The sequence below is a fragment of the Pleurotus ostreatus genome (genome assembly GCF_014466165.1).
Source record: "Pleurotus ostreatus strain PC9 chromosome Unknown scaffold_10, whole genome shotgun sequence".
In the NCBI taxonomy this organism is placed as follows: Eukaryota; Fungi; Basidiomycota; class Agaricomycetes; order Agaricales; family Pleurotaceae; genus Pleurotus; species Pleurotus ostreatus.
Window position 1 is genome coordinate 1,257,192 of NW_023503165.1, and position 22,669 is coordinate 1,279,860.

At 52.4% G+C, this 22,669-nt stretch overlaps 7 protein-coding genes across 7 annotated transcripts; 3 read left to right on the forward strand and 4 right to left on the reverse strand.

The window, feature by feature from the left end:
* Nucleotides 1-384: 384 nt before the first annotated feature.
* Nucleotides 385-5,715, reverse strand: PC9H_002176 (uncharacterized protein; the record flags this gene model as incomplete). The annotated part of the gene is made up of 5 exons (XM_036771818.1): nt 385-1,315; nt 1,370-3,072; nt 3,131-3,255; nt 3,314-5,037; nt 5,090-5,715. The coding sequence occupies 5 exons, from the start codon at nt 5,713-5,715 to the stop codon at nt 385-387; spliced, it is 5,109 nt and encodes a 1,702-aa protein (XP_036626439.1).
* A 212-nt stretch (nt 5,716-5,927) lies between these two features.
* PC9H_002177 (uncharacterized protein) lies at nt 5,928-7,196 on the forward strand (the record flags this gene model as incomplete). The annotated part of the gene is made up of 2 exons (XM_036771819.1): nt 5,928-6,122; nt 6,171-7,196. 2 exons carry the CDS (start codon nt 5,928-5,930, stop codon nt 7,194-7,196), a joined length of 1,221 nt encoding a protein of 406 aa, XP_036626440.1.
* Nucleotides 7,197-7,648: 452 nt separating this feature from the next.
* Nucleotides 7,649-8,112, reverse strand: PC9H_002178 (uncharacterized protein; the record flags this gene model as incomplete). Its single annotated transcript, XM_036771820.1, has 3 exons — nt 7,649-7,770; nt 7,860-8,015; nt 8,094-8,112. The coding sequence occupies 3 exons, from the start codon at nt 8,110-8,112 to the stop codon at nt 7,649-7,651; spliced, it is 297 nt and encodes a 98-aa protein (XP_036626441.1).
* Nucleotides 8,113-11,333: 3,221 nt separating this feature from the next.
* Nucleotides 11,334-11,916, forward strand: PC9H_002179 (uncharacterized protein; the record flags this gene model as incomplete). Its single annotated transcript, XM_036771821.1, has 3 exons — nt 11,334-11,399; nt 11,458-11,517; nt 11,572-11,916. The coding sequence occupies 3 exons, from the start codon at nt 11,334-11,336 to the stop codon at nt 11,914-11,916; spliced, it is 471 nt and encodes a 156-aa protein (XP_036626442.1).
* A 2,494-nt stretch (nt 11,917-14,410) lies between these two features.
* Nucleotides 14,411-15,602, forward strand: PC9H_002180 (uncharacterized protein; the record flags this gene model as incomplete). The annotated part of the gene is made up of 6 exons (XM_036771822.1): nt 14,411-14,702; nt 14,766-14,883; nt 14,969-15,041; nt 15,099-15,150; nt 15,221-15,437; nt 15,488-15,602. The coding sequence occupies 6 exons, from the start codon at nt 14,411-14,413 to the stop codon at nt 15,600-15,602; spliced, it is 867 nt and encodes a 288-aa protein (XP_036626443.1).
* Nucleotides 15,603-16,037: 435 nt separating this feature from the next.
* Nucleotides 16,038-20,049, reverse strand: PC9H_002181 (uncharacterized protein; the record flags this gene model as incomplete). Its single annotated transcript, XM_036771823.1, has 13 exons — nt 16,038-16,727; nt 16,777-16,803; nt 16,860-16,894; nt 16,945-17,000; nt 17,057-17,230; nt 17,289-17,323; nt 17,380-17,700; nt 17,750-17,914; nt 17,997-18,089; nt 18,707-19,129; nt 19,184-19,269; nt 19,467-19,899; nt 19,960-20,049. The coding sequence occupies 13 exons, from the start codon at nt 20,047-20,049 to the stop codon at nt 16,038-16,040; spliced, it is 2,628 nt and encodes an 875-aa protein (XP_036626444.1).
* Nucleotides 20,050-20,329: 280 nt separating this feature from the next.
* Nucleotides 20,330-21,989, reverse strand: PC9H_002182 (uncharacterized protein; the record flags this gene model as incomplete). Its single annotated transcript, XM_036771824.1, has 3 exons — nt 20,330-20,515; nt 20,568-21,669; nt 21,739-21,989. The coding sequence occupies 3 exons, from the start codon at nt 21,987-21,989 to the stop codon at nt 20,330-20,332; spliced, it is 1,539 nt and encodes a 512-aa protein (XP_036626445.1).
* Between the last annotated feature and the right edge of the window lie 680 nt (nt 21,990-22,669).

Consider the following 22,669-nt stretch of genomic DNA (forward strand, 5'->3'; position numbering starts at 1 on the left):
AAACGTCCAGACTTGTGCTCATTCCATATTTGTCACAGTCGTCTATCGAGAATCTCGAGTCCTCTATTAATGAAATGATTCTGAAGTGGGGATCATACGAGTTGGGTGACTTGGGTCCGAGTTGCGCAGTGCATTCTGAAGATCGATACGGTGATAAAGTTCCCCTTTCCGCTCCCCGTAACCCCCTGAAAGACTTCATTTTTGAGTAATTCGCAAAAGTAGTAATCGACAACGTTACAGAACGCTTCCATGGTCAAGGCGAGCGCTACATTCAAAGAGTCAAATATTAAAGGTTCACGCTCAAACCTCGAGCTGGTAACGGCAAATTGGGCATGAAATCAGAAGTTTTGTGAGCTGGGAATAGTATCTATGCAGCCAGTTTCGTTAGTCAGTGGTAACCAAGGACGGTACCGTCCCCAAGTCCCACCCATCGGCCTCCACCAGTTCACCGCCAAACTTTTCCATTCCAATTATCCTGAATCGATCGCCGTAGCCTTTGTCATCGGTATGAACTTCCGAGCTGTCTTCATCACCGCCCTTTCCTTTGCTGACCCCCTTCTTACCATTCGCTCTGCTGCTGTCCCCGAACTCCCTTCGCCACGTACGGCTTAGGCCGTCCTCCCATGCGTATAATTCAACCTTCCATCCTCTCTGCAACGCGATGCGCACTGGTTCAACAAATCCTTCCTCGTTGAACTGCCCAGCGTTTCCGTCGCCTGTTGCGAGCACAATGGTCGATCCGGGGACAGGAGCTTCCGTCCTCAGCAAGACTTGTGAGAGTTTGAGTTGCAACAACTCATCAACGCCCTGCTCACGATATCTGATCTTCTGCGGTTGCAAACTGCTTCGGTTCCCCGCGAAGGACGAAGGCGAAGAACTCGATACCGGGGCGCTATTGTTGGTGAGCAACCTTGGCTTCCCACCTCCATTGTTTCGGAGGAATCCCCTCGAAAAATTTGCTTGATCGCTTTCAGTACTGGTACTTCCCGAAATTTGCCGTCGGTGGCCTTTGTCTTTCTGTACCGAAACGCCGTTGGGCTGTCGATCGCTGCCGTCGGTGGCAGCGTTAGCAGGTGGATCATCGTGCGGCACCCGCTTAAAGATATGAACTTCGTATCCTAATCGGAGGGCACCTTCCATAGGTTGGTAGAGGGGAGAGCTAGCAACCATCACTCTCTTTGCAATTGGCCTCCCTCGTTCAAGGAGGAGGGTAAGTGCCGCGTGAGATAAGTGTTTCGTAAAGTGTTTCGTGGTAGGAAGGAAAGGACGTGGATGGCGCCTCAGATAGTTTAGCAATCCGAAAAGAATGTTTGAGCTAGACGTAGTCAGATCAAGGACCGTGGATGCCATCAGAACGAGGTGTACTCACTGATCAATGAAGATGTGGACCGGGGGGTCATTGGCGTTCGGCAGCGGGCCTCGAGTGTCAATAAATCCTCCGTCCCAGATAATATCTTCCTCCTCGTCCTCGTCTCCAGCGTCGTCTGCGTCGTCCACACCCTCCACATCATCAACAGATTTAGCATCTCCAATTTTCCTCCGTCTCGTCCTGGTTCTCGACCTCTTCCTTTTGCGCGATCCTCTTTCACCAAGCTCCTCACGTTGGCCAAACCTATCGCTATCCCGCCCACTACCCTTTGTGCTTTCTTTGCCACTACCCCGGCTGTCCGTACTCGATTTCCCTCCCTTCCTGGCACCAAGAATGGCGACTTGGTCCAATGATTTGACATCTTCAGGGAACGCCTTTCTGAGTTTCTGACCCAAGACTCGGAGTTGGGCAATCCGCCGTGTATCGGCGTCTGACAAACCAGCGCCTCCATGTACATCGAATTTGTCCAGGTTAGCGGCAGGCTGAGATTGAGGCTTCGGCCGCGTCTGTCCCTCACTGGCACCACCGGAGTGACTAGGATCAGATCCCGCCAAGACCTCAGATGGCCTCAACAACGGTGAAGACCGCGCGTGGAGAAGAGATCGTTTTCCAGCGTTTCCCGGCCGGCCAAAGTCTGAACTATGCCTCTTGTGGTTTGCCTTCTTGGCGACTTTACTACCTTTCGGCGGATTGGTTCCCTGCTGGCCATCTCGGATATTAAGGCCATTATTTGGGAAGGTTGTGCCGGGGGCATCGGGGAAGTGAGAATCGCGTTGCGCCACGAAGTCCTTGATAGGAACCTGTTCGCTATTTCTGCCACCGGATCGAACCTGACTACTCTTTCTTGACCTCTTATTCTCCTGCCTGCTTTTGTGTTCGTTTAACAGGCGCTGTTGCCAGCTTGGTCCCTCTAACGCCCCCCGATCGTAACCTTCAGCCGACTTTGCTCTATGAATGGGAATGCGGTCAGAATGACTACCGAAGCCCTCCGTCCCGGTTGTGTGGAAATCATCGTCTGCGTCGTCGCCACCCAACCCACTAGATTCATCTGCATCCGAAGACAACGTAGAATGCTCTTGATCGCTAGCTGTAGCGGCGGGTACCGGCGCAGAGTGCAGCGTCTCCACACGAGAGTGTGCTAACAATCTCCGTCCGCTTGGTGTCACCGGTTCCGAGAAGAATGGTGCAGACGCCATGACTGGCGTAGCATCAAGATCGAGCTTTTCGTCTGGTTCTTCGAGGCTCGTAGCAGACACAGCAGTTGGGAACGGGATAGCTGGACGTTTCAATATACGGGGAACCAAAATCTTGCTTGATTTCTTCCCCTTGGGAGAGCGTCCATCCTTATTTCCCTTTCCCTTGTCTTTCGACTTCCCTTTCACATTTGCCTTCGTGCTGCCCGCATCATCGTCATCATCATCATCCCTATCTCTTGGCCCGAAGATACCATAACCTCTAACATTTTCGCCGCCTGAGGTGAGTGTTCCCGTTGGAGTAAGCGCAGTCACAAAGGAGGGTAACCGTATGCTTAGATTTAAGGAGGACAGGGGTGATGAAGGGGACGTAGTTGTATCGACTTCCAGAGACGGTTTATTGTATAGAGTCTTGGCGGGGCTTCTCGTGTTGTCTTTGCTCTTTTTCGAAGACTTTGGGGTCTTGCTTCCGGAGGGTGGATGTTCAGGTGCAGTGAATTTGGCGCGCGACTAATAAGAGTGAAGGAGCATTAGGAACAGTATGGCGAGCGGCAAAGAGGATGTTCACCCATGAAGACCCCGGAGGAAGAATCGTCGCCGCCGTTGATGCAGTAGATGCACGAGATGATTTCGACTTGTGCGTAGAATTGCTAGGCGAGTCGCTTCGCTTCCGTCTGCTCCGACGCCGCGGTTCTAGTATTAGCCCAAGTCAGTGCATGCTCAAATCGTAGCCGCAAGAGTCATTCGTTACCTAGTATGTCTCTCCACCCATTCCGCGAATCCTTTCCGCTGTCGGACAATCCCCCCGATCCACTAATACCCAATATACCTAACCCACCATTGCGAAAATCCTGCTGGCGTATATTCTCATCATCATCCACCAAATCATCGAAATGCTCTCTCTCCTTCTCCTTCCCCTTCGAGGCGCCTGCATCCAAAGGCGCATCCTTGCCGACACCGGTACTACGCCCCTTGGTAACCTTCTCCCTCTCCGCAGCAAGATACGCCAACGCGGCATCAAGGTAGCCTAACGATGGGTTGGGATTGGGGCTAGTATGGACGAGAGATACATGCGGACTCCGCTTCTTAACGTCCCCGATGATCTGGGGGTGTTCGTTCGGCTCGTCTTCATCAGGTCCTCCTCGCCCGAGGTTAGGCAGACTGCGGGCCATAACAGAGTCCCTTCCACCGATATACACATTCCCGTTCGGCCTTCCGCTCGAAACATCGTCGACCAGGGAGTCCCTTTCTTCAACATATTCTAGATCCTCTTCCGACTGCGACTCACTCTCGGGGGGATACTCAACATTGTCGTCAAAGCTGCCGTCGGGGTCGAATGATGTCGACTCGCCGCCGCCGTCGACTTGACGATATTCATCTACGAACTCGTCAACAGTACTGTCCGGCGCGTAATTTACACTATTGAGGTCATTATATGCGCGATAGAACCCCCCTTCATTTCCACCCGAAGTGTGCCCTTCTCGATATGCTGGAGGCGTATAGGGCCTTCGAGGATTAGGGAAGTGAAGAGTCCCGTTCCCACTGATGGTCAACGACCCGCTAAGCGTATTGTTGCGGGAACTCAACGTCGATCCAGAAGACGAGACACCACTGGCCCCACTACCCTGCTTTGTATGTCCAGAGTATTCAATGGGCAGCACGAGATCGCTTGCGGAAGAGTCTTCTCGAAGAATCAAAGGCCGAATGACTTCATGGCGTACACCACCTTCCGTGCTTTCTTCCCGCACAAGATCTAATCCACCGCTGCGCACTATATGTCTAAGAGCCGCCGTATGCCGACGCTGCTCTTGTGCTTCTTCGTCTTCAGAATATTCATCCTCATCTTCGGTCCGCGATAACACGCCCGAATCAATGGAGGAAGCAATTGGCACCGTCTCGGAGTCGTCTCGGAAATATGCCTCTCCACTACTCCCTTGCGGCGACGGCCCCGTGGATCTTTGTATAGAAGAAGATTGTCTTGAAGAAGAGGATCGAGGTGATGATAACAAGTTTTGAGATCGTAAATCGAGTGAAGGAACGCGCACGGAAAGGGGATCTTCGGATACGTCGTTGACTATGTCATCCGACGCAGAATGCCTGAGAGGGCGAATACTACGAATTGTGGGTCCAAGATAGTCGAAAGTGGATAAAGGAATCTCTGAGGCGGAAGGGGGGAAATCGGGAGTTGCACTAACGGGGTTAACGTGTAGATGAATATTCACAATATTGCTGGAATAGTCTGTAGGAGAGAAAGCTTCGCGAGGGGCAGATGGAGGAGGCGAAGGCAGAGCCTCGCGGTCAGGCGTGGACGACGGCAAAGAGTTTGATCGTAGAGACGACAGCGTATCCCGGATTTCTACCGCTCTCCCTTCTTCTATGTCTCCGGCATTATGAGAACTGGGGTTTTGTGATTGTGATCGCGATTCGATGTAGGGCATAGTTGTGGCGAGTTGTCTCGACTCCCAATCATTGATTCTAGCCTCATGTCAGATGAATCATGATGGCGCGTGCGCAAGAGTGAGCGTACATAGAAGAATGATAGTCATGGTGTTCGTAGGCTTGATGAGGAAATGGAGAAGAGTAGGCATCGTGGTCATCGGCAGGTGTGAAGGATTCTCGAATCGGTGAAGAATGTTTCGCAAGGAAGGCAGACTGAAGGATGGTTCGGGGCGTTGAATGAGGATACGAGGACACGTCACCCGCCATGTACTCCGGCTCTGTCTGCGACGGCGTGAAGGAAGGCGTGTGCGACGCAAGGTACGACGCAATGCGCCTATTGTCCCATACCGTCGAGTTATTGGCCTCTTCCTCCTGCATATCAGCAGAGTTCCCGGCTCTACGAGCGCGCTCGAAGGCACTTGGCGTGTAGGTGTAGCTGTCGTGCGTCTGGCCCTCCTCGCTGTCCTCCGTGGTGTCATCCCTCATTTGGGCGTTATGCCGCATGACGACCTCGCGCAGCGGGGGCTGCATCATATACGCTAGCTCCCGAATCACAGTTGAGAATGCTGCCCCGAGGTCGGGTCGCTCGTCGGAGGTTGGCTCTGACGGTGCCATGGATATGGAGTGGGAATCGAAGGATTGCGTCGACTGCGTGGACGACCGAGACGTGTCGTGCGAGTCTGTGCGACTGATTATCGGCTGGCGGGGAGCCATTCGTTGAAATGTTGAATACAAGAGATTAAGATTACAGTGGATGATACAAATTCGAAAGAAAGAAGGAAATGAGTAGCAAAATGACGGAGCCCACGAGGTGGTGAACAGGACTGATAAGATAAGATCTAGTCAGCATCTTATCAGCAATCGATATCCAGCTCTTGCTCATACTCTCACTATTAAATTGCTGATTTAGAGGAGGAAACTGCTAGATGGACAGCACCGGGACAATATTCGACCTTCGAGGACGCGGGCTTACGCTAGAAACGCGCGAAGATGCCCAGCAGTACCTCGATGAAATATCTACCCCCAGCGCCATCACCGAAATTCACCTCAGTGGCAATACAATAGGCATAGGCGCAGCCGAGGCGATTGGGGAGGCTCTCAAGGAGATGAATTCACTACGAGTACGATTTCACTGCTACTTATTACATTGATTGCTCATGTCCGCGCAGGTCGCCAACTTTTCTGACATATTTACTCGAAGATCGATTGCCGAGATCCCAAAGTCCCTCGAATCCCTCCTGACGCCTCTCCTGCACACATATACCCTGCGCTCGCTCGATCTCTCGGGTAACGCATTCGGCGAACGCGTCGCACCCGTGCTCGTGCCCCTCCTCACGACGAACCGCTCCATCCACACCCTCAACCTCAATAACCAGGGTCTCGGCCCAGCGGCGGGCATCATCCTCGCCGACGCCCTGCACAGATCCGCGCTGCTCTCTGCGGAAAACAACGAAGAACCGCAGCTGCGCGTGCTGATTATCGGGCGCAACCGCCTGGAGCACTCGGCGCACGCGTGGGGCAAGGCATTCAGCGTGCACACGAACCTGGAGGGCGTGCACATGCCGCAGAACGGGATCAAAGCCGACGGATTCGGTGCGATCGTGAAGGGGCTGGCAAACGCCAGGTCGCTGAGGCACCTGAATCTGCAGGATAACTGGGGGAAGAACTCGGTCGAGGGTGAGGACGAGGACACGGACAGCTGGCCGCATCTGACGTCCGCGTTGGCGTCGTGGCCATCGCTCGCATTCCTGAACATCGCCGATTGCTGTCTGACACCCGAGTCGTTCTCGCCGATGCTTGAGCAGCTGGCTGAGGGTAACCATTCGTCGCTACATACGCTCGTCCTAGACAACAGCGATCTGAACTCGGAAACGTACGAGCAGATGCGCGGTATCGTCAAGGACAATCTACCAGCTCTCAAGACACTGAGTTTGGCACTGAACGAGGATTTGGAAGACGACGAGTATGTGGACGAGATGGTGAAGGCTCTGGAGGATCGTGGGGGAGAGGTGGTACTAGACGATGAAGTTGAAGGCGAGAGATGGTCGCTGCCCACTTACGTGGAGCCAGCCGCCGTCAAGGCGGTACCGGCCGCAGAGCCAGTCGAAGAAATACCCAAGGAGGAGGAGAAAAAGGATACGTCTGCCGAAGACGAGCTCGAGGCGGCATTGGCTGGATTATCGCTTGGGAAGTAAGCGGCACGTTGCGTATTATGGAGTTGGGCGCGTTTCGGTCTTATACTATCACACTTTCCTTTGATTTTTCTCCATACATCTTCGACATTGATCTGGGTGGAGTTCTAGTTGTTCTTACCTACATGGTTTGTAGAACTGATGGCCCATGTACATCCAGACGCCTTCCGTGGACCCAGAGGGAGGCCTGCTGTCTTCTCGATGATGCATGGTGATCTAACCCACACGGATGGGGAAATCATGATGAACCCGATCATAATAGTATAGGCTACAAATTGGATGTATAGTAAATAGTATCGGTACATATCTGAGCATATGCCATCTCTAATGGGGGCCGAAACGACTCTTCAGCAAGCTGCTATAGCTTCGCTGCCACCTTCTTACTGGTATCGATTTGGTATGAAATCAAGCTAGAGGCTTTATACGCAAGCCGCGGGGTCAGCGGACGGCCAAGCTCACAGCACGAAGCCGCACTCACGGATCGTCAAGCCCTTCGTCAACTTCAGCAGCTTGATATGCGCGGGATGCGGCAGATACGCCTGGAAGCCCCTAATATCCTCGAATTCGGCCGTCAAAGCTACACACACAGACGCACATCATCCCGCACCAACCAAAAGCGAACAATCAGCATACGTAGATGATTCTCCGGTACGCGTAGAAACGCACCGAATTCATAGCCCCCCGCGTATGTGGGGTCCGCGGGGGGACCGGCGTGCACGCGTATGAGCCCCGGGACGTCGAGCTGCTTCACCAGCTCCCCGGCCTTCTGGAAGATCGCATCTTTCGCCGCAGCGTCGACCTCGGGCTTGAATTTCGAGAGCGCTGCACAAGATCAAACCCCGGTGTCAGCGACGTGTTCACCTTTCGCCTGCGCTCGGGAAACCGGAATCAGCGACTCACCGAAGTGAATGTAGGTCATGCTTGTCGGCTATCGATCCAAAGTGTCGTCGTGGGTCGGTCGGTCGTGTCGGCGGGGCGAACAAGATATCAACCCCGAGTCCACTTCGACGGGCTCTTGTATAAGGACGGGGGACGGGAAATGCCATAGCCGGTAGTACCTAAGGCCGATCGCCCACCCGGCGTCCGGTGTTCATCTAATCAACTAGAATGTACGTTGGACATCGACATCGACATCGCGGGTGATCATCACGTCGAACTTCGCATCGACGACGCGAGGGTGGAGCAGCGCTGCCGCCCTTGGCTCGCTGCCTGGCATCTGCCTCGCGAGACGCCCACCGACGATCATCGAATGATCGAATATCGAATACCAGTTACAGTGTCCGAAGAGGAGATCAAGGTCAGATTGCGTGACGGCGAACCAGAAGAGCGTGACAGGGCGTGATGTGTGCCACACGTGTATGGCATGTGGGAGCGCATTACGTAAACGCACTAGTGTTAGACTTTGCTTCAAATTCCCACCCCACGACGCCTTGCTTCGATGTCAAAGTACTGCTAGGATGGAGCTGCTGCGCCCGTGCGACGTCGGGGCGCCCTTCCAGGATGCGGGATGTACGAATCACATAGGAAACTCCCCAGGAAATATCACATATGAAGAGCAGGCGCACAGCAAGCCTTGAAGCTTTGAATATTAACGTGTGGTTGATGTGAGACAGGTGGAACGCACCGCTTCAGACTCAACTGGACTCAGAGCAGTGGCTGCGCCTCTAACATACGACATGCACTACAAGTAACGAATTCCACGAAAGAATAGACTCAAGGAAGGATAGAAGGCTTCAATTCCAACGTCAAACATCCGGCTCAGGCATTAATGCATCAGCACTGCGGAAGTAGATATTTGATGGCATTGTGGGGCTGCGCAAGTGCGCTAGCGCTAGCGAGGAGGCTCTGAAGTTGCGATGTTTCGAACGACAATATACCGGTTCGCTCCAATTAGCGGAAACATTGTACTAGGACTAAAGTACTTGCTAGTATTTCCACAGCTGTACAGCACGTATATGTTTGAGCCCAACGAAAGCTGTCTGCGTTTCGGATATAGTCGACTGCATAGTGTGCTGTTATACTCGTGCTTCAACTTCAGCTTCACGGTTAGATCGGATTACGGTCAAGGTCCCTTTGAAGGCGGGAGGACCGGTAGAATTTAATATACCTATAACATTTTTCGGTGGCGCGGAAACGAGTACTTGCTCAGTAGTGGTCATATCATATTTGCCTCCATGCACGTTCGCGGGTAGCGCAAGTACGTATGCTTTCATAGGGACTGCGAGCATAGTTCCATGCCAGCAGCCTTGAGCCCTGTCGATCTTCGAGAATGCGAACGAACCCCGGACTTGAACCAAAGTCCCGGACTCCCTCAGCCGCTCATTCAAATATGCATGGATCACCCGGGAACCGCAGCCGTCTGATCGAATCGACCAGGCAGGCAGTCAAACATTCCAACAGCCAGACATCAACCGACACAGTCAGAGGCCGAAAGCACACACTCAAGAGGTAACTGAGTAAGCAGCGTCCTGCCGCGCAAACGTCGCCATCCAGGATCATCCGTTTTCATGATACGAGCCCCCGCGAACCGGTATGCCCAGCCGCCAAGCATGTCAGCCTTTAGGTAGCATCATATAACATAAGAGAACATAACATATGTGCACGATGCACGAGGTATGATGCGGGTATTCCGGTGGACGACCATGTCACTGGTTATGGAAAGGCAAAGTGATAGTATTAGAGTTAGGGATCCCACGAGACATGAGGAGGGCACGAGGGGGCGACAATGTAGGGATTCGGGCCCAAATCCTAGCGCTGGAAAAGGCAGAAGGCAGGGGAGGCTGCTTGAGGGAGAGCACTTGACCGCCCCCAGGGGTCCGCTATTCGGATGGCCCTCGAATTAATTGACACGAACGGCATTCGACCTTATATTACGGTCTTCAACGGTGGATAAAGAAGAATACGCCGGGGATGGCGGATGTGGGAGTACTTGGAGTGCGATATTTCCCAATGAGCTTGTTCCGGAGGACGGATCCTGTCTGATCAGTGCTTGCTCAAGAGCTACTTACTTCCGCCTTGGGCTACACCGCTCGAGCCTCGTTCGGGCTCTGCATCGATCGTGGCTGAACGTCTGGAATGGCGTTATAGCACCGGAAGTTCTTCTGCTCGAGGGTTTGGTCCGAACGTCAGTGGCATTCGCAATCGACTCTGCATATCCTACGACAATAGGGCGCACCAAATATAAACACAAATAAGAATATATGGCAGTTCGTGACGAGGTTTTCGATGAGCAATGCAATGGAAGGTTTGAACCTCCTGTTTGGAATGTGGGCATCACGCCACCAAGTGCCTGAATGTCAGATTTGTGCATATCTCTGTTACGAGCTGGAAAGCTCCCGACGGTGCTATGGGCTGGAGGATCCTGAGATGAGGCGATGCCGTGAATTGATAAGTGCGCTCTCTGGGTTCTTGGCCGACGGTGCATTGATCTTGAGTGTCTCTGGGATGATCGTCGCGATCAGAGTCTCTTGTTAGTCGGGTGCAACACGTGCTAATTGGTGGTGGCCGATGGTAACTCCGACAATACCAGGGGAGGCAGGGGGCATGATTGGGTTTCAAAATTGCAAGTCCGCGAGCATCAAGAACGTGGTTCGGTTGTGATTGTCTGCACGCTCGGCCTGCTTTGCCAATCCCCGAATTTGTGCCCAATTCGGGCAAGATTGTGTGCGAAAAAGAGTTCGTCCCGCCGAAACTCCATGGCGACTCGAGCTCCACCCGAACATCTCGCCTTCCGGACAATCCCCTTGGCGCAGAAAAAATGATTTCTCGAAACCACTCTATCGGCGACGCGACATGTGGGTTTCTAGGAATTTAATGCAGGAAGAGCGACGCCATCGTGCCAGACGTCGAGGAAGATTGACAGCCACGAAGTCGCGTGCAGGGATCAGCACAGTGTCGGTTCATAATTCTCCAAGCATCCCTTCCGGACGAATTCCAGTCGACGGTCGGTTCAGATGAATGCTTAGGAACTCAGACAGGCACCGACCTGATTTGTGAAAAAATCTGGAATGGTAATTCGTGCCTAGATATTTCCGGCAGGACTTGGCGACGCTCCACCGCCATAAAGGTGCGACCTCTGCCCTTGCCTCTTTCTTCGAGACCACATCCCCAACCCGAGGTTCTTTCTCCATTACTACCACCATGCGTGTCCAAAATATTCTCCTGGTGATTTCCTCAGTTCTATCCCTTGCCCTTGCTGCGCCTGTGGTATGTCCCCTGCACTAGCCGTTTAATCTCCTATCGCTCACTGACACCGACTGCGCAGGCACAGCCAGACTCATCAGTAATCGTTACCAGAGATGGCGAATTCGAGGCTCGCGACATGGTATGTTGCTGATATCTTGATAAACGCCTGATGGTGTCACTAATCAGTACATAGTTCCTTAGCAGGGAAGCATCTCCCGAAGCCAACCCCCGCTTCAGATCGCCCGCCTGGAAGCGCGAGGCTGAGCCTGGTCGCTGGCCCCCTTCGTGGAAGCGTGAGGCCGAGGCCGAGCCAGAGGCATGGAGGGCCGACTGGAAGCGTGAAGCAGAGGCAGAGCCCGAAGCATGGAGAGCTGATTGGAAGCGCGAGGCAGAGGCCGCACCGGAGGCGTGGAGGGCGGATTGGAAACGTGAAGCAGAGGCAGCGCCTGAGCCAGAGGCCTGGAGAGCCGACTGGAAACGGACACCCCGCCCACCTGCCTGGAAGCGCGACGCCGCTCCCTCACCTCCCGACTGGTGATTCCCCTCATATCCCTCATCGCTCACCCGCCCCGATAGCGACGAAAGTACACTATATTCCACTTCGATATCACCTCCTTCCACCTTCCCTTCGACTCCCCGCCTTCCCTCGACTCAACGACTCCATTCGACTCACTATCACTGACGCCTATTGTGCGTATCAACTGTGCTCCACCTACCTCTTACTCCTTGCTCTTTACCCAACCGTACCGGGCTTGTATACGAAGTTTTCACTGTAGCAGATCTAGCATCATTTCGGACTAACTTATAGTACGGTATCATCCACCATGCAAACTCGAATTCTCATTTCTTTCTCCTCTACCCTGGTATCGACCTCCTGGTCACCCAACCAGTCCCCTCCTTAGTCAATCGTAATTCATCATTCTTCTCGCTCACTTTCTCTCTTCATTCTCTGTGACAAGCATTTTAGCAAACGTTTACCTGTTCGCTGTGATTCTCCCCAGATTGATTGATTGATCAAATGCATCTTCATCATTCCGTCCATGATTGTGTCGTGCAGAATGTGGCGCAACAACTGCGACGACGAGAGCCCTTGCTGTCACGATCACGATCACCCATAGAAACATATGCAAAACAACAATTGTTACGAGTTACCAAGGCCCAGAGATTGCATGCGGTATATTCGCCTTTGCATTCCTATTAGTCACAACATGCAACTTCCTACAGGAGGGCAGAAGGCAAATACAACCAACATGTACACGATAGCGGGTGGAGCACGAAACCCCGACATAAGCCCCTAAACCCAAGTGAACAACACACCGAACTGAGGTCTCCCTTTGAAAGGCCTCAAAAAAGTTCCAAGTGGGCCAGGGGCGCCTTCCCCAGGGGATACATCGGTGAGTCGGGTGCAGTTGCTTGTCCGACTGTCAGATGCGATGGGTAACACGAACGGGTCCCGGGAAGCTCCCTCTCAAGAAAGTTGAATTGGGATTCTTGGGGAACTCACGAGTCACGGCATCGAAATGCACAATAGGATAAGACGCTATAGGGCCCACTGACTTGCGTCGGGCGTTGAGAAAGGCATTTGGAATGCGCCGTTCGAATCGGAATCGACACGCGTACGGATTTAGCAATGAAGCATCTTTACAGTGCGGTGCACCGCACCATCTGCTTAAGCAGAAGCAAGTTAAATAAAGATAAAGGGACATGACAAAAAAAGAATCCCATCAACAAGGACGTGGTACGTACGTAGCGTAGATCCCCATCCCATCACTGGTCTGATCAACGGACCAGGAGTCCGATGCCAGGACCAATCAAAAAGCAATGTCCGTGTCGGGAAGCCGGAGTTGACGTTGATTCCTTCAGCGATCCGGGAGTGGCATTTAACGTTCAAATCTGTAAGGGTGTTCGCGGGTTTGGGTACATTCGGAGGGCTTAGGAAGGTTGGAAGGTTCCCAGGTCGTGCCATGCTTGATCAGCGGTCGCGCGTGTGTGAATTTGGCCTCAATTTTGGCGAACGACGAGCTGAGCATGACGATGAGGCTGGAAAGCTAGGCCTTCTATCTACGGACGATGCATAGCGATAACGAGTGCTGCTGATCAGCAATTGAAGCGAATCATGAATGTCGTACGTCGTCCACATGGAGGTGGGCTGCCTGGAGTTTCCTGGGCAGAAGATAACGACCAAAGCGTTGACTTTTTCCACAATGAAGTGGCGGTGGGCACATCGATGGGTAACGACCCACGGATCCCTGTCCATGAGAAGAACTGGCTTTATTCAACGATTAACCCATTTAGAGGAGATTGCGCAAAAAAGAAAGTCGCCGTGGCCCAGCGTGGCCCTCCAAGCACTTACGCCCAGGATCTCTCTGAGACAAGCGACCGCGGCGGAGGTGGCGGGCGCCGAGTAATGAGTAGATGCTACACAGTGCATGCATCAATAGCGCCAATCATGTAGATGCGATTCTTTGTCGAGGATCGAGTGCCTTATACGAAGATGATTAACAGCGATCCTCGAAAGATATGTCAAACCGGCGAAATAGGCACCCCGTTTCGGTTTTGTGGCGAAAACATATCCGTAACATATTGCCGGGATCAGCTCGCTAGACAAAAGAGATCGGCCTTCCGTGAGAGGAGACTCGACGACTATGGATCCAACTCTCTGGCCCGCAAGTTACTTCCTGAATGAGAGGCCGTCAGGAATCATGCATTATGTAATACGACGGGCGGGTCCTTGGAACGCACTTGGGAGCGGGCATATCGGCGTGGCGGGCTATAAATTCAGCGTCGCGAGCCGTCGCGCATATATTCGCCCAGAAAAGTCCCATGTCGTCGTCGTCGTCGTCGTCGTCGATTTCGATGCCCTCAACGACTGAAGGCCCTTCCCCCCACGATGCTGGCACCGCAGCTCATACATGTGGCTTGCTTCACATTACCCACGCAGTGAAGTGGTGGGCGAACAAAGAGGCCTTCAGCGATGAAATATAAGCCACTGAATCGCGCATTCTCCACGACCTCCTTTACACCATACTACCATGATGATGCCCATATTCTCAGCAACCCATGCCTCGCAATTGGACGCGTTGCCGGCCAACGAAGTCGATGGCGCTGGGAGACCTGGGCGTCGGAAATGGCGAACGGTGCGGACGCAGGAAGGATACCGGTCGGTTCCAGCGGCTCCTTGGGACTTCGACATGGTGGCAGGACACCATGAAGGTCTTCAGCGTGATCCCGACGCTAACGAGCAGGTCTCTCCGTCGACGTCGGCAACGCACGTGACCTCCGGCGCGAGCTTGGACTGGTTCCCGGACGAAGCTCCTGGTGAGCGTACGTTTGATCTCTCACGGCGTCCAGGCATCCGAAATCAAAATGGTCCCACAACCAACACAGCTTCCTCTTCACGACCAAAATCTCCATCCATGGCATACAAGACCCGAACCTGGATCTCGTTGTGGTTCCTGCTGACTGCTCCAGTCATTTTCTGGGATGTAGGCTACTGCTTTATGAGGTGAGTTCGATTCGACAGGCTTGTTGATAGTGGTTCTACGTGGGAGATGTGTGGCGTTGCTAACCTTTCTTCTCGTTGTGAATAGGCCTAGGTCGATGAAAGGCGGCGATCTGCACTGGATTTGGTCTCCATATGCGTTATACCAAGAAGTTGACTATGTGCGTGCACGAAATGCCGTTCGCAATAGAGTCAGCGTTGACTATAGATTCGAACAGATTTACGGTGTCAAGGCCCTTCAGGAAGGGAATGGATTCACCTTGGCCCAATGTGAGTCCAGCCATACAACATCGTGCACGGATTTCTCACCCGTCTTCCTTTTTTCATCTGGAATTTGCAGCTTCACTCAATGTCATTGAAACATTGATGAACCTCATGTATCTATACCTCGCGCACGTCCAGCACTCGCCAGCGGCCATTGTCGTGGGCTTCGCCGCCGTCGTCATGACCCTCTCCAAAACGGTCCTTTACTGGGCCCAGGAGTACTTCTGCGGCTTCTGCGCCGTCGGGCATAACAGCATCAGAGATCTGGTTATTCTATGGATTATCCCAAATGGGTACGTTCATCTCCAGGTGTTACTGATCGGTTTTGTTGAAATGTTTATAGCCTATGGATCGTGTTCCCCGCTATCATCTCCGTCGTATTGGGGAAAGATATCGCGCGTCAGCTGTACGCCGCCGATCGAGCAGCGAAGAGGGCTATGCTCGAGAAAAAGAGATAACTCATATCTGGGGGTTGACGGGTGTGGATCAGGGATAAGTTACCGAAATATCTGTGTTTATTTATGAAGTGCACCTGACTATGTGGATTTATTGTCGGAGGTTTTATTGGCACAGATGTACTCGCTTGTGCTACGTTAATGTATGTTGTAGAGATCTTGTCGTCAAGTCCTACGTAGCTCGAACTGGCCATCGAGCGATACCTAATACTCCCGTTGCGCCTCGACAATCTCTCTGGATGTGCAGTAGAGATCTCGACTATCACGGAACGAACTCTCATGACAAGCTACAGGAGAGGCATCTGACATTCTTTTAGAAAGTTCAATACACATCTTTCTGAATTGCTCCGACTACCCATCGATAAATTACAATTTGGATTACTTGAGTGGAGGTGACTTGAGTGGGGATGGGAGCCGTAAGGTACACAAAGGCAGACATTAGAAGCCAGCGAGGTCAAGGTATCGGCGTAAACCATTAGAGTCAGCAACCATCGCGCCAACTACGCCATCCGGGCGTACAGCTACAATAACAGTACCGGCACCGGGGACTCCGTACGCTCGATGTGCATTCCCCAGCTCATCTTGAATGACGAGATCAAGCCCAACATCCGGGCTAGTGGACGAGTCTGATGGCAAGACTTCGACCGACATAAAGAGGCCCGGCGGGTAAGCCTTGAGCAACTGTACGACTAGCGACGCTTCAGTGTTACCCTGCTGTCCGGTAAAGACGAGGATGGTGTGCCGAGTTGCGCTGAATAAATCGAATAGTCGATCGCTGGTGAGTGCGCCCCGAATGGAAACAAGCGACGAGGCGTCGGGCGCACGATCGCCCGCCATCAATACACCACTTGGTCTTGAATCATAGCAGTTGCTGGTGCTCGGCGGTCTGCCCTCGATCTCGTCCAGGACAAACGGAGTGCCACGGTAATTGACGCCAAGCTGGTCCAAGTGACTACCTCTATTCCAAACCCTCTCGTTGGGGCCGCCTTCGTATGTCTTATCGTGGAGCGCCGAGGTGAGCTGGAGCATTTCCGCGATGACGGGAAGCCGTTCGGCGTCATAAGAGTCGAGAAATCTGGGTTTTGCGAGGCCTTTGGCAACAAGGGCAAGTTTCCAACCTAGATTGAACTGTGAAGGATAAGATAATGACTACCTATTGTCACTGGAGGTTGCTCACGGCGTCTTGGGCTCCTGAATTTGACCCCTAAAGCCCCTCTGTTCATGAAAGAAAACTCTAACAAGTAGAATATGACAACTGACCTGGCCGCCAGCCGGGCTGTGGACATGGGCTGCATCTGTGAGTGTATTAGCTGTGGTTCTGTGCGCGATGCTTCAGCGTACGCACCTCCTGCTATGAAGACTCTGCCTTTCCGGAACGAATCGACCATACGAATGTTGGGACTGGGGAACCAATATGTTTTAAGTTGCTAGGTAAATAACATATAGTACCGACTCACGTATACGTGGTTAGCAAAGTAGACTTGTCGCAGTCTAAATCTGGCAAGCCAGTCATCTTTCTTAAGTAGCCGACAAGCTCTTCGTGGTCAGACATAAGGCGGACGTTCTCTTCGTAGGCAGGGGTAAACAGAAAGAAGAGCCCTGGGATCTCGCCGACAGGGCGAAGGGAAAGGCTGCATCGTGTACTGAGTTTATGCTGCGGGGGGAGGAGAGAGGAGAGGAGCGACAAACAAGGAAGAAGACATATCACCCCACACGTGAAGAGCCTACATCCAACTCGGGTGAGCGACGGGCAGAGTGGGAGATTTTGAAAAGGACAAACATTTTGAGACAAAGAGCCGCGAATGTAGATGTCACCAATGATCATTTGTTGAGCCTTTCTCGTCTCTCCTAGGAAGCTGAGGCCAAGTTGTTTGCGAGTCTGACTATGAGCACCATCTGCCCCAACCAGGTAGTCAAACGTAGTCGTTTCTTCAGTAGTTTCTTCGCCCTCAGGGTGTCTCCTCAATATAGCAATGACATTGTCGGAGGACTGCTCGAAGGAAACTAGCTCTACGCCGCGTTCCACCCGGCCACCTAATTTCTGAAGATGGGCTGTAAGGATTTCTACTTGCTTGTCCTGGCCAAGTAACACTGCCCGAGTCTATAGAGGCACAATCAGCGTGAATCGCTCCAGGCAGATATGTAAGCACCGTAGGAAATGCGTCTGACGGTTCTGCTGCGTCGCTGAGCACGTTTATGGTCTTGATCGGAGCAGTACTGCCTATGGCATAGGCCACCATCTGGGGAACCTGCGAGGCGGACGACAGGATGTCCGACGCTGTGCCGAGGAAGTGGTGCATTTCCAAGCTACGAGGCTTCATACGGTATGTCATTCGCAACCCACACGTTTCTCGAGATATAGGTACTTGCGTGAATCCCCGCGCCTCGCTGGCCAACCTTGCAGACGGGGTCCTTTTCTATGACTCGAACGTTGATACCATTCAGCGCTAGAGAGATAGCTAGAACAAGCCCTGTAGGACCTGCGCCGACCTAGGGAATATTGGGTATGAGAGTCACCGCCATACTTATTGTATCACCTACAACAAGGACCGAATGATTCATCTGGAGGCGTGCGGTGAAAGCGGAGGGGGGTAATCAAGATATGGATACTGTCTGATCTATATACTACTCAGCTATCAATGGACCAGACTCATGAGATGGGGTATGTCCCCACATCGCAGGCCGGCCATTAACTCGTAATTTCGGCTGGTTGGTAGCAAGTTCCACGACTGTGGTTGAATCATTGAAGTAATTGGCTAGTCGTCATGCAATTGAGTCAGAGAGACTCAGGTCTGATTCGGAGGCGAGTGCACGCGATACGGCATTGATGCGGTAACATCGGATATATCATCGAGGGCGAGAGAGAGAGAATGAATAAGGGCGGTGAGAGGAGTTATTATCAGTACACGTGTACCCTTGGACGCCGGCAGAAGTCTGGACGTAACCTTTCAACGCACAGAGGGTCGTGCAAACTACAGCCTTGTTCATAAGCACTATACAACTAATTTGAAGTCTGTCACCATAATGACTGAGCTCGTAGTGATTTCGACCGATTGTGCGGACCAATCGTCGAGGAAAGCATCGCGAACTTTGTGCGCGTCGCATACCTCCCAGGGCTGCGGAGAACATTGGTTTTCTCCCGGGACAGGGTGAAGGGCCATCCCTATGCTTTCTCTACGGGTCGTCCAGACGAGGCAACGATGCGGGGCGACGGTACTCCAGCTTTTGCTGAAAGAAACTAATCGCGAAGCGTGAGGAATATGCCCGTCGTCCGCTGAGATGAGGAGCTTGAAAACCCCTTCGGTGGTTGTAAAATACAGTATTACGTCGGTGTCCGGTGCCACATAGGTCGAGGATGGGGAAATTCCAGGCAGCAGTGTACCCCACAGGGTGACCGAGTGGAGGATGGGAGCGTGTTGCCCGAATGACGCCGGTCCAGATATAAACTGCATGGCAGGTATCCCTAGAACCTGAACCGTGTCTTTGAACAAAGCCAACAACCTGTTGCGAAGCAGTAAGTGAGCAGAATACTGTCACAAAGCAATGTCAGTGGAGGAGAACGTGAAGTTACGGGTGCAACGTACTGGATCGTCGTTATTGAGCGAAGCTTTACGATGGCATAGGGTCATGGAGTTGTGCCAATCGTATACGTCGAGATAGAAGTCTTTTTCTTGCAGTCGCAGAAATCGTCAGATGGCTCCAGGAAGCACAAAGTGTGTTGAACGATGTCAAATGCGTAACGGCGAGGCGGCCACTCCCCCCCTACTACGATGGTTCTGTAGATAAATATCCTTGCGAATTCGTTCTCTACAAAGGTATCACACAGTGAAGTGTTCGCTTGATCTACACGCCGCGATCATTACTCACGATTTTGGTAAGTTACAGCGAGGTAGAATTCAGGGTTAGGTCGTCGTCGGACATAGTGGATGGCAGAACCTGCGATTCTTTTGTGCGATCGTTTATCTGGGGGGATTGAGATGTACCTTCTACCATCCAGGGAGTCGAGGTCATGCGCGATGGTGGAACTACCGGAGGTGAAGCATAGCAGCCATCTGCCCCCTTCAACGAGCTGCACGCACGCGCCATCGTATGTGCCATAAACACGTCTTGCGGGAGGCTTAGAGGACATCCACCCTCTTTCGGAACGCATCCAATCTAACAGCTCGCTCTCCACTTCTTCGGCAGAAGATGTGGCATCGGTGCCAAACTCCAGGGGGACATCGTACTTCGCAGAGACTTTCTCGCATTGGCTCGCCCATATTACTCGAGACCAAGAGGCTGTGCCTAGCGCTTTGCATGTCTAATCCACGGATTAGTGTTTCTTATAGCAACCTTCATAGTCCAGGCGTCCAGGGCTTACCATGCGCAATCTCAGTATATCCAGCCATTCGAGCTCTATCAGGATCAGGTCTAAAACTTCTAGCGGTAGAGATGGCATACACGTCCGCATTCCTAAGCCTTGGATATCTGGTCGGTGTCGGCAAGGTGGAAATTGTGCCTCGGCGACGCTATGTGACCATAATCAGGGGAAGATCAACCTTACGACTGATTATATTATACAATCGCATGAACATTGCGGGATTAACATAGGAAGTGGATAGCGAAACACGTAAAAGAAGAGGCTGGTGGTGACAACATAGCGTAGACAAGGGATATACAGCAATCATGTAATACTGGTACAATGCGATGGAGGAACAGAGAGGATATAATGAAACACACAGACAACGGAACTAAGGGAGCGTGTGGGACACGAAGTCCTTTAGAAGAGGGAGAGAGCTATAAAACGCAGCGTACAGCAGGTTCTTTGCGAAGTTAGGCAGGAGGACAGGGACTGGGGATTGAACAACCTCCAGCTGTAGGCGCTTTACTTGAGAAGCGACATATATTCTCCCTTTCAAATGCTGTAACAAATCACTCTGAGGCTGGTCAGCTACAAAGAAAGACGTAGATATTCTTATGGCCGCTTACAAAAGGGTCCCCCGGTTGACCGGCCAAGCGCTTGAAGACAATTTCCACATCTTCAAGTTGTGGTAGTCGATGGAAAAGAGCGTCAAGGAATGTATCGTTCAACGTTTTGACCGTGACTCTCAACCGCTTTACTCCGCCACCAGGTGCAGGGTGGTCAAGAGCGGAAATAAGATATTCGACGTCCTGACTGGGCAGGACCCTGTTTTCTAAGAGCAAGGTATGGAGAGTCGTGGGGCAACTGTAGAGAACGTGGATAACATCGTCGAGGCGCTCCGAGTTCCCTCCCAGTGCCAGATGCAAGGTCATGAGCTCAGGGAACTTGACGCCTTTGATAGCCTCGACAGGCCATTGAGCGGGGGTCCGCTGGGTGATGTCGGCAATTGGAGAGCGCAATGCCAAGGATCGCAGTGTGTTCCTGTGTCTGCGCAAGAATCTCCCCAGGGCAAGAGGATTCGACAAGTGGTAGTTACCGGAAGGGATAGAGAGCGAGAAATGGTGCAGGTAGGACTCGCCTTCCAGGGTCTCGAAGAAATGGGTGAGGTCCACGTATTCAGACGAGCTCGTGGTAGCGATAGAGAGTGATTTGAGCGTTCTGAACACATTGTGGATAAAGACGACCAATGTGTCGAGATGGTAGTCTATTTCCGCTTTCGGTAGCGTACCGGTGGAGAGAGTAAGGGTGAGCTCCTGGAGTCGGCGTAGTTCCGGGAACTCGAACTTGCGCCCGATAGGAAAAAGTGCCCTAAAACTGTCCACAGGAACTTTCAGATGAAGTTTCTGTAGGTTGTGGGCTAAGTCCAGAAGGGGGGAGAGGAAATGGGAGAACAAGGCAGCATGGTACCGAGGCTGTTCATCCCAGTCAATCGAGTACTCGGTGATTCCGTGTTTGCAAGCAGCGACTGCGTCTAGCACGACATTCACGTCGTCGAATATGCGCTTCTTCAACTGTTCCTTTTCGTAGAATTCAGGGAATTCGGGATCGACGAGACTCTTCAGCCCAAGTTTAACCCGTGATCGCAATGACGTTGGCACAGCCTGCTCTTCATCAATTCGCCAAGGGCGAATATAGAGCGAACGAATACGACCAGCAACGAATTGGTTTCTATCGAGTGGCAACAGTGTCAACCTGTCGGGAACCTAAAAGACGAAGAGTAAAGCCAAAGTCACATACCTTAGTCGATCCAATTTGCGGCGCAGCTCAGCCTGAGGTCGATCGGGTTCATTGGAAAGATCGACGCGTTTGTACTTCAAGTTTAGCACAACGTTTAAGAAGGCAGAGTTGACGGTGTACAGCTTGAGGAGCTCGTCCCGTGGGATGAAGTTTGCGATCTTCTCCCATATCTCGGGCGGTACCTCTCTTGACTTGACACCGGTATAATCTACGCCATCTAAGCGTCGGCAATGGGCATAGGCCTTCACCATCGGGGTCGGTGCAGAATCCAAGGCTATGTGGGATGAGGGCGGTGGTGGGACTGCGAGAGAGCCAGCGCGACACTAGCGCCAAACGCGGGGGAAGAGATGACTCGATGCCCCGGAAACCTGTGCTGCGGATTCATCACGTGGGGCGGGATGTAGACGCGCTCTTTGCTAAGCTCGCGCTCGTCGGAAATATAGACTTCCATCGCAGTACGCGTCGTCGACGTTGGGAAGTGGCGGGGGTACGAGAGGAGGAGGAATGGAACAGTTCGAATATCCATCCCATTTATATATGGTTGCGTGACGCTGTTGTCATGTCCATGTGAAATGATCGTCTATTTGGAGCTCAGTCGCTCTTAGTAGCTGAAATAGGGTATCAATTTCTCTTAGCCCATGAAGTGAAATATCACTCACGTACTTAGGTGAGTGCGAGTTGTGAGATATATTGACCCAATTACCACACTCTCCTTGACAGGACTTGCTCCTACTGTGAGCCTCTGCTCGGACCCTACTAACATCGGCCGCGACGTTCGGTCGAGAAAACGGCGGGCTTTTGGCAGATCGACAGACTGCAAACCGATGTCTCGACTACACCAGGGGGGCTCGTGGGGCCATGCCAGTAATGCCCGTGGTTTATGTACGGCAGATCCAACGCCCAAGGATTAGAGCTGTCAAGAGTTGGCGGC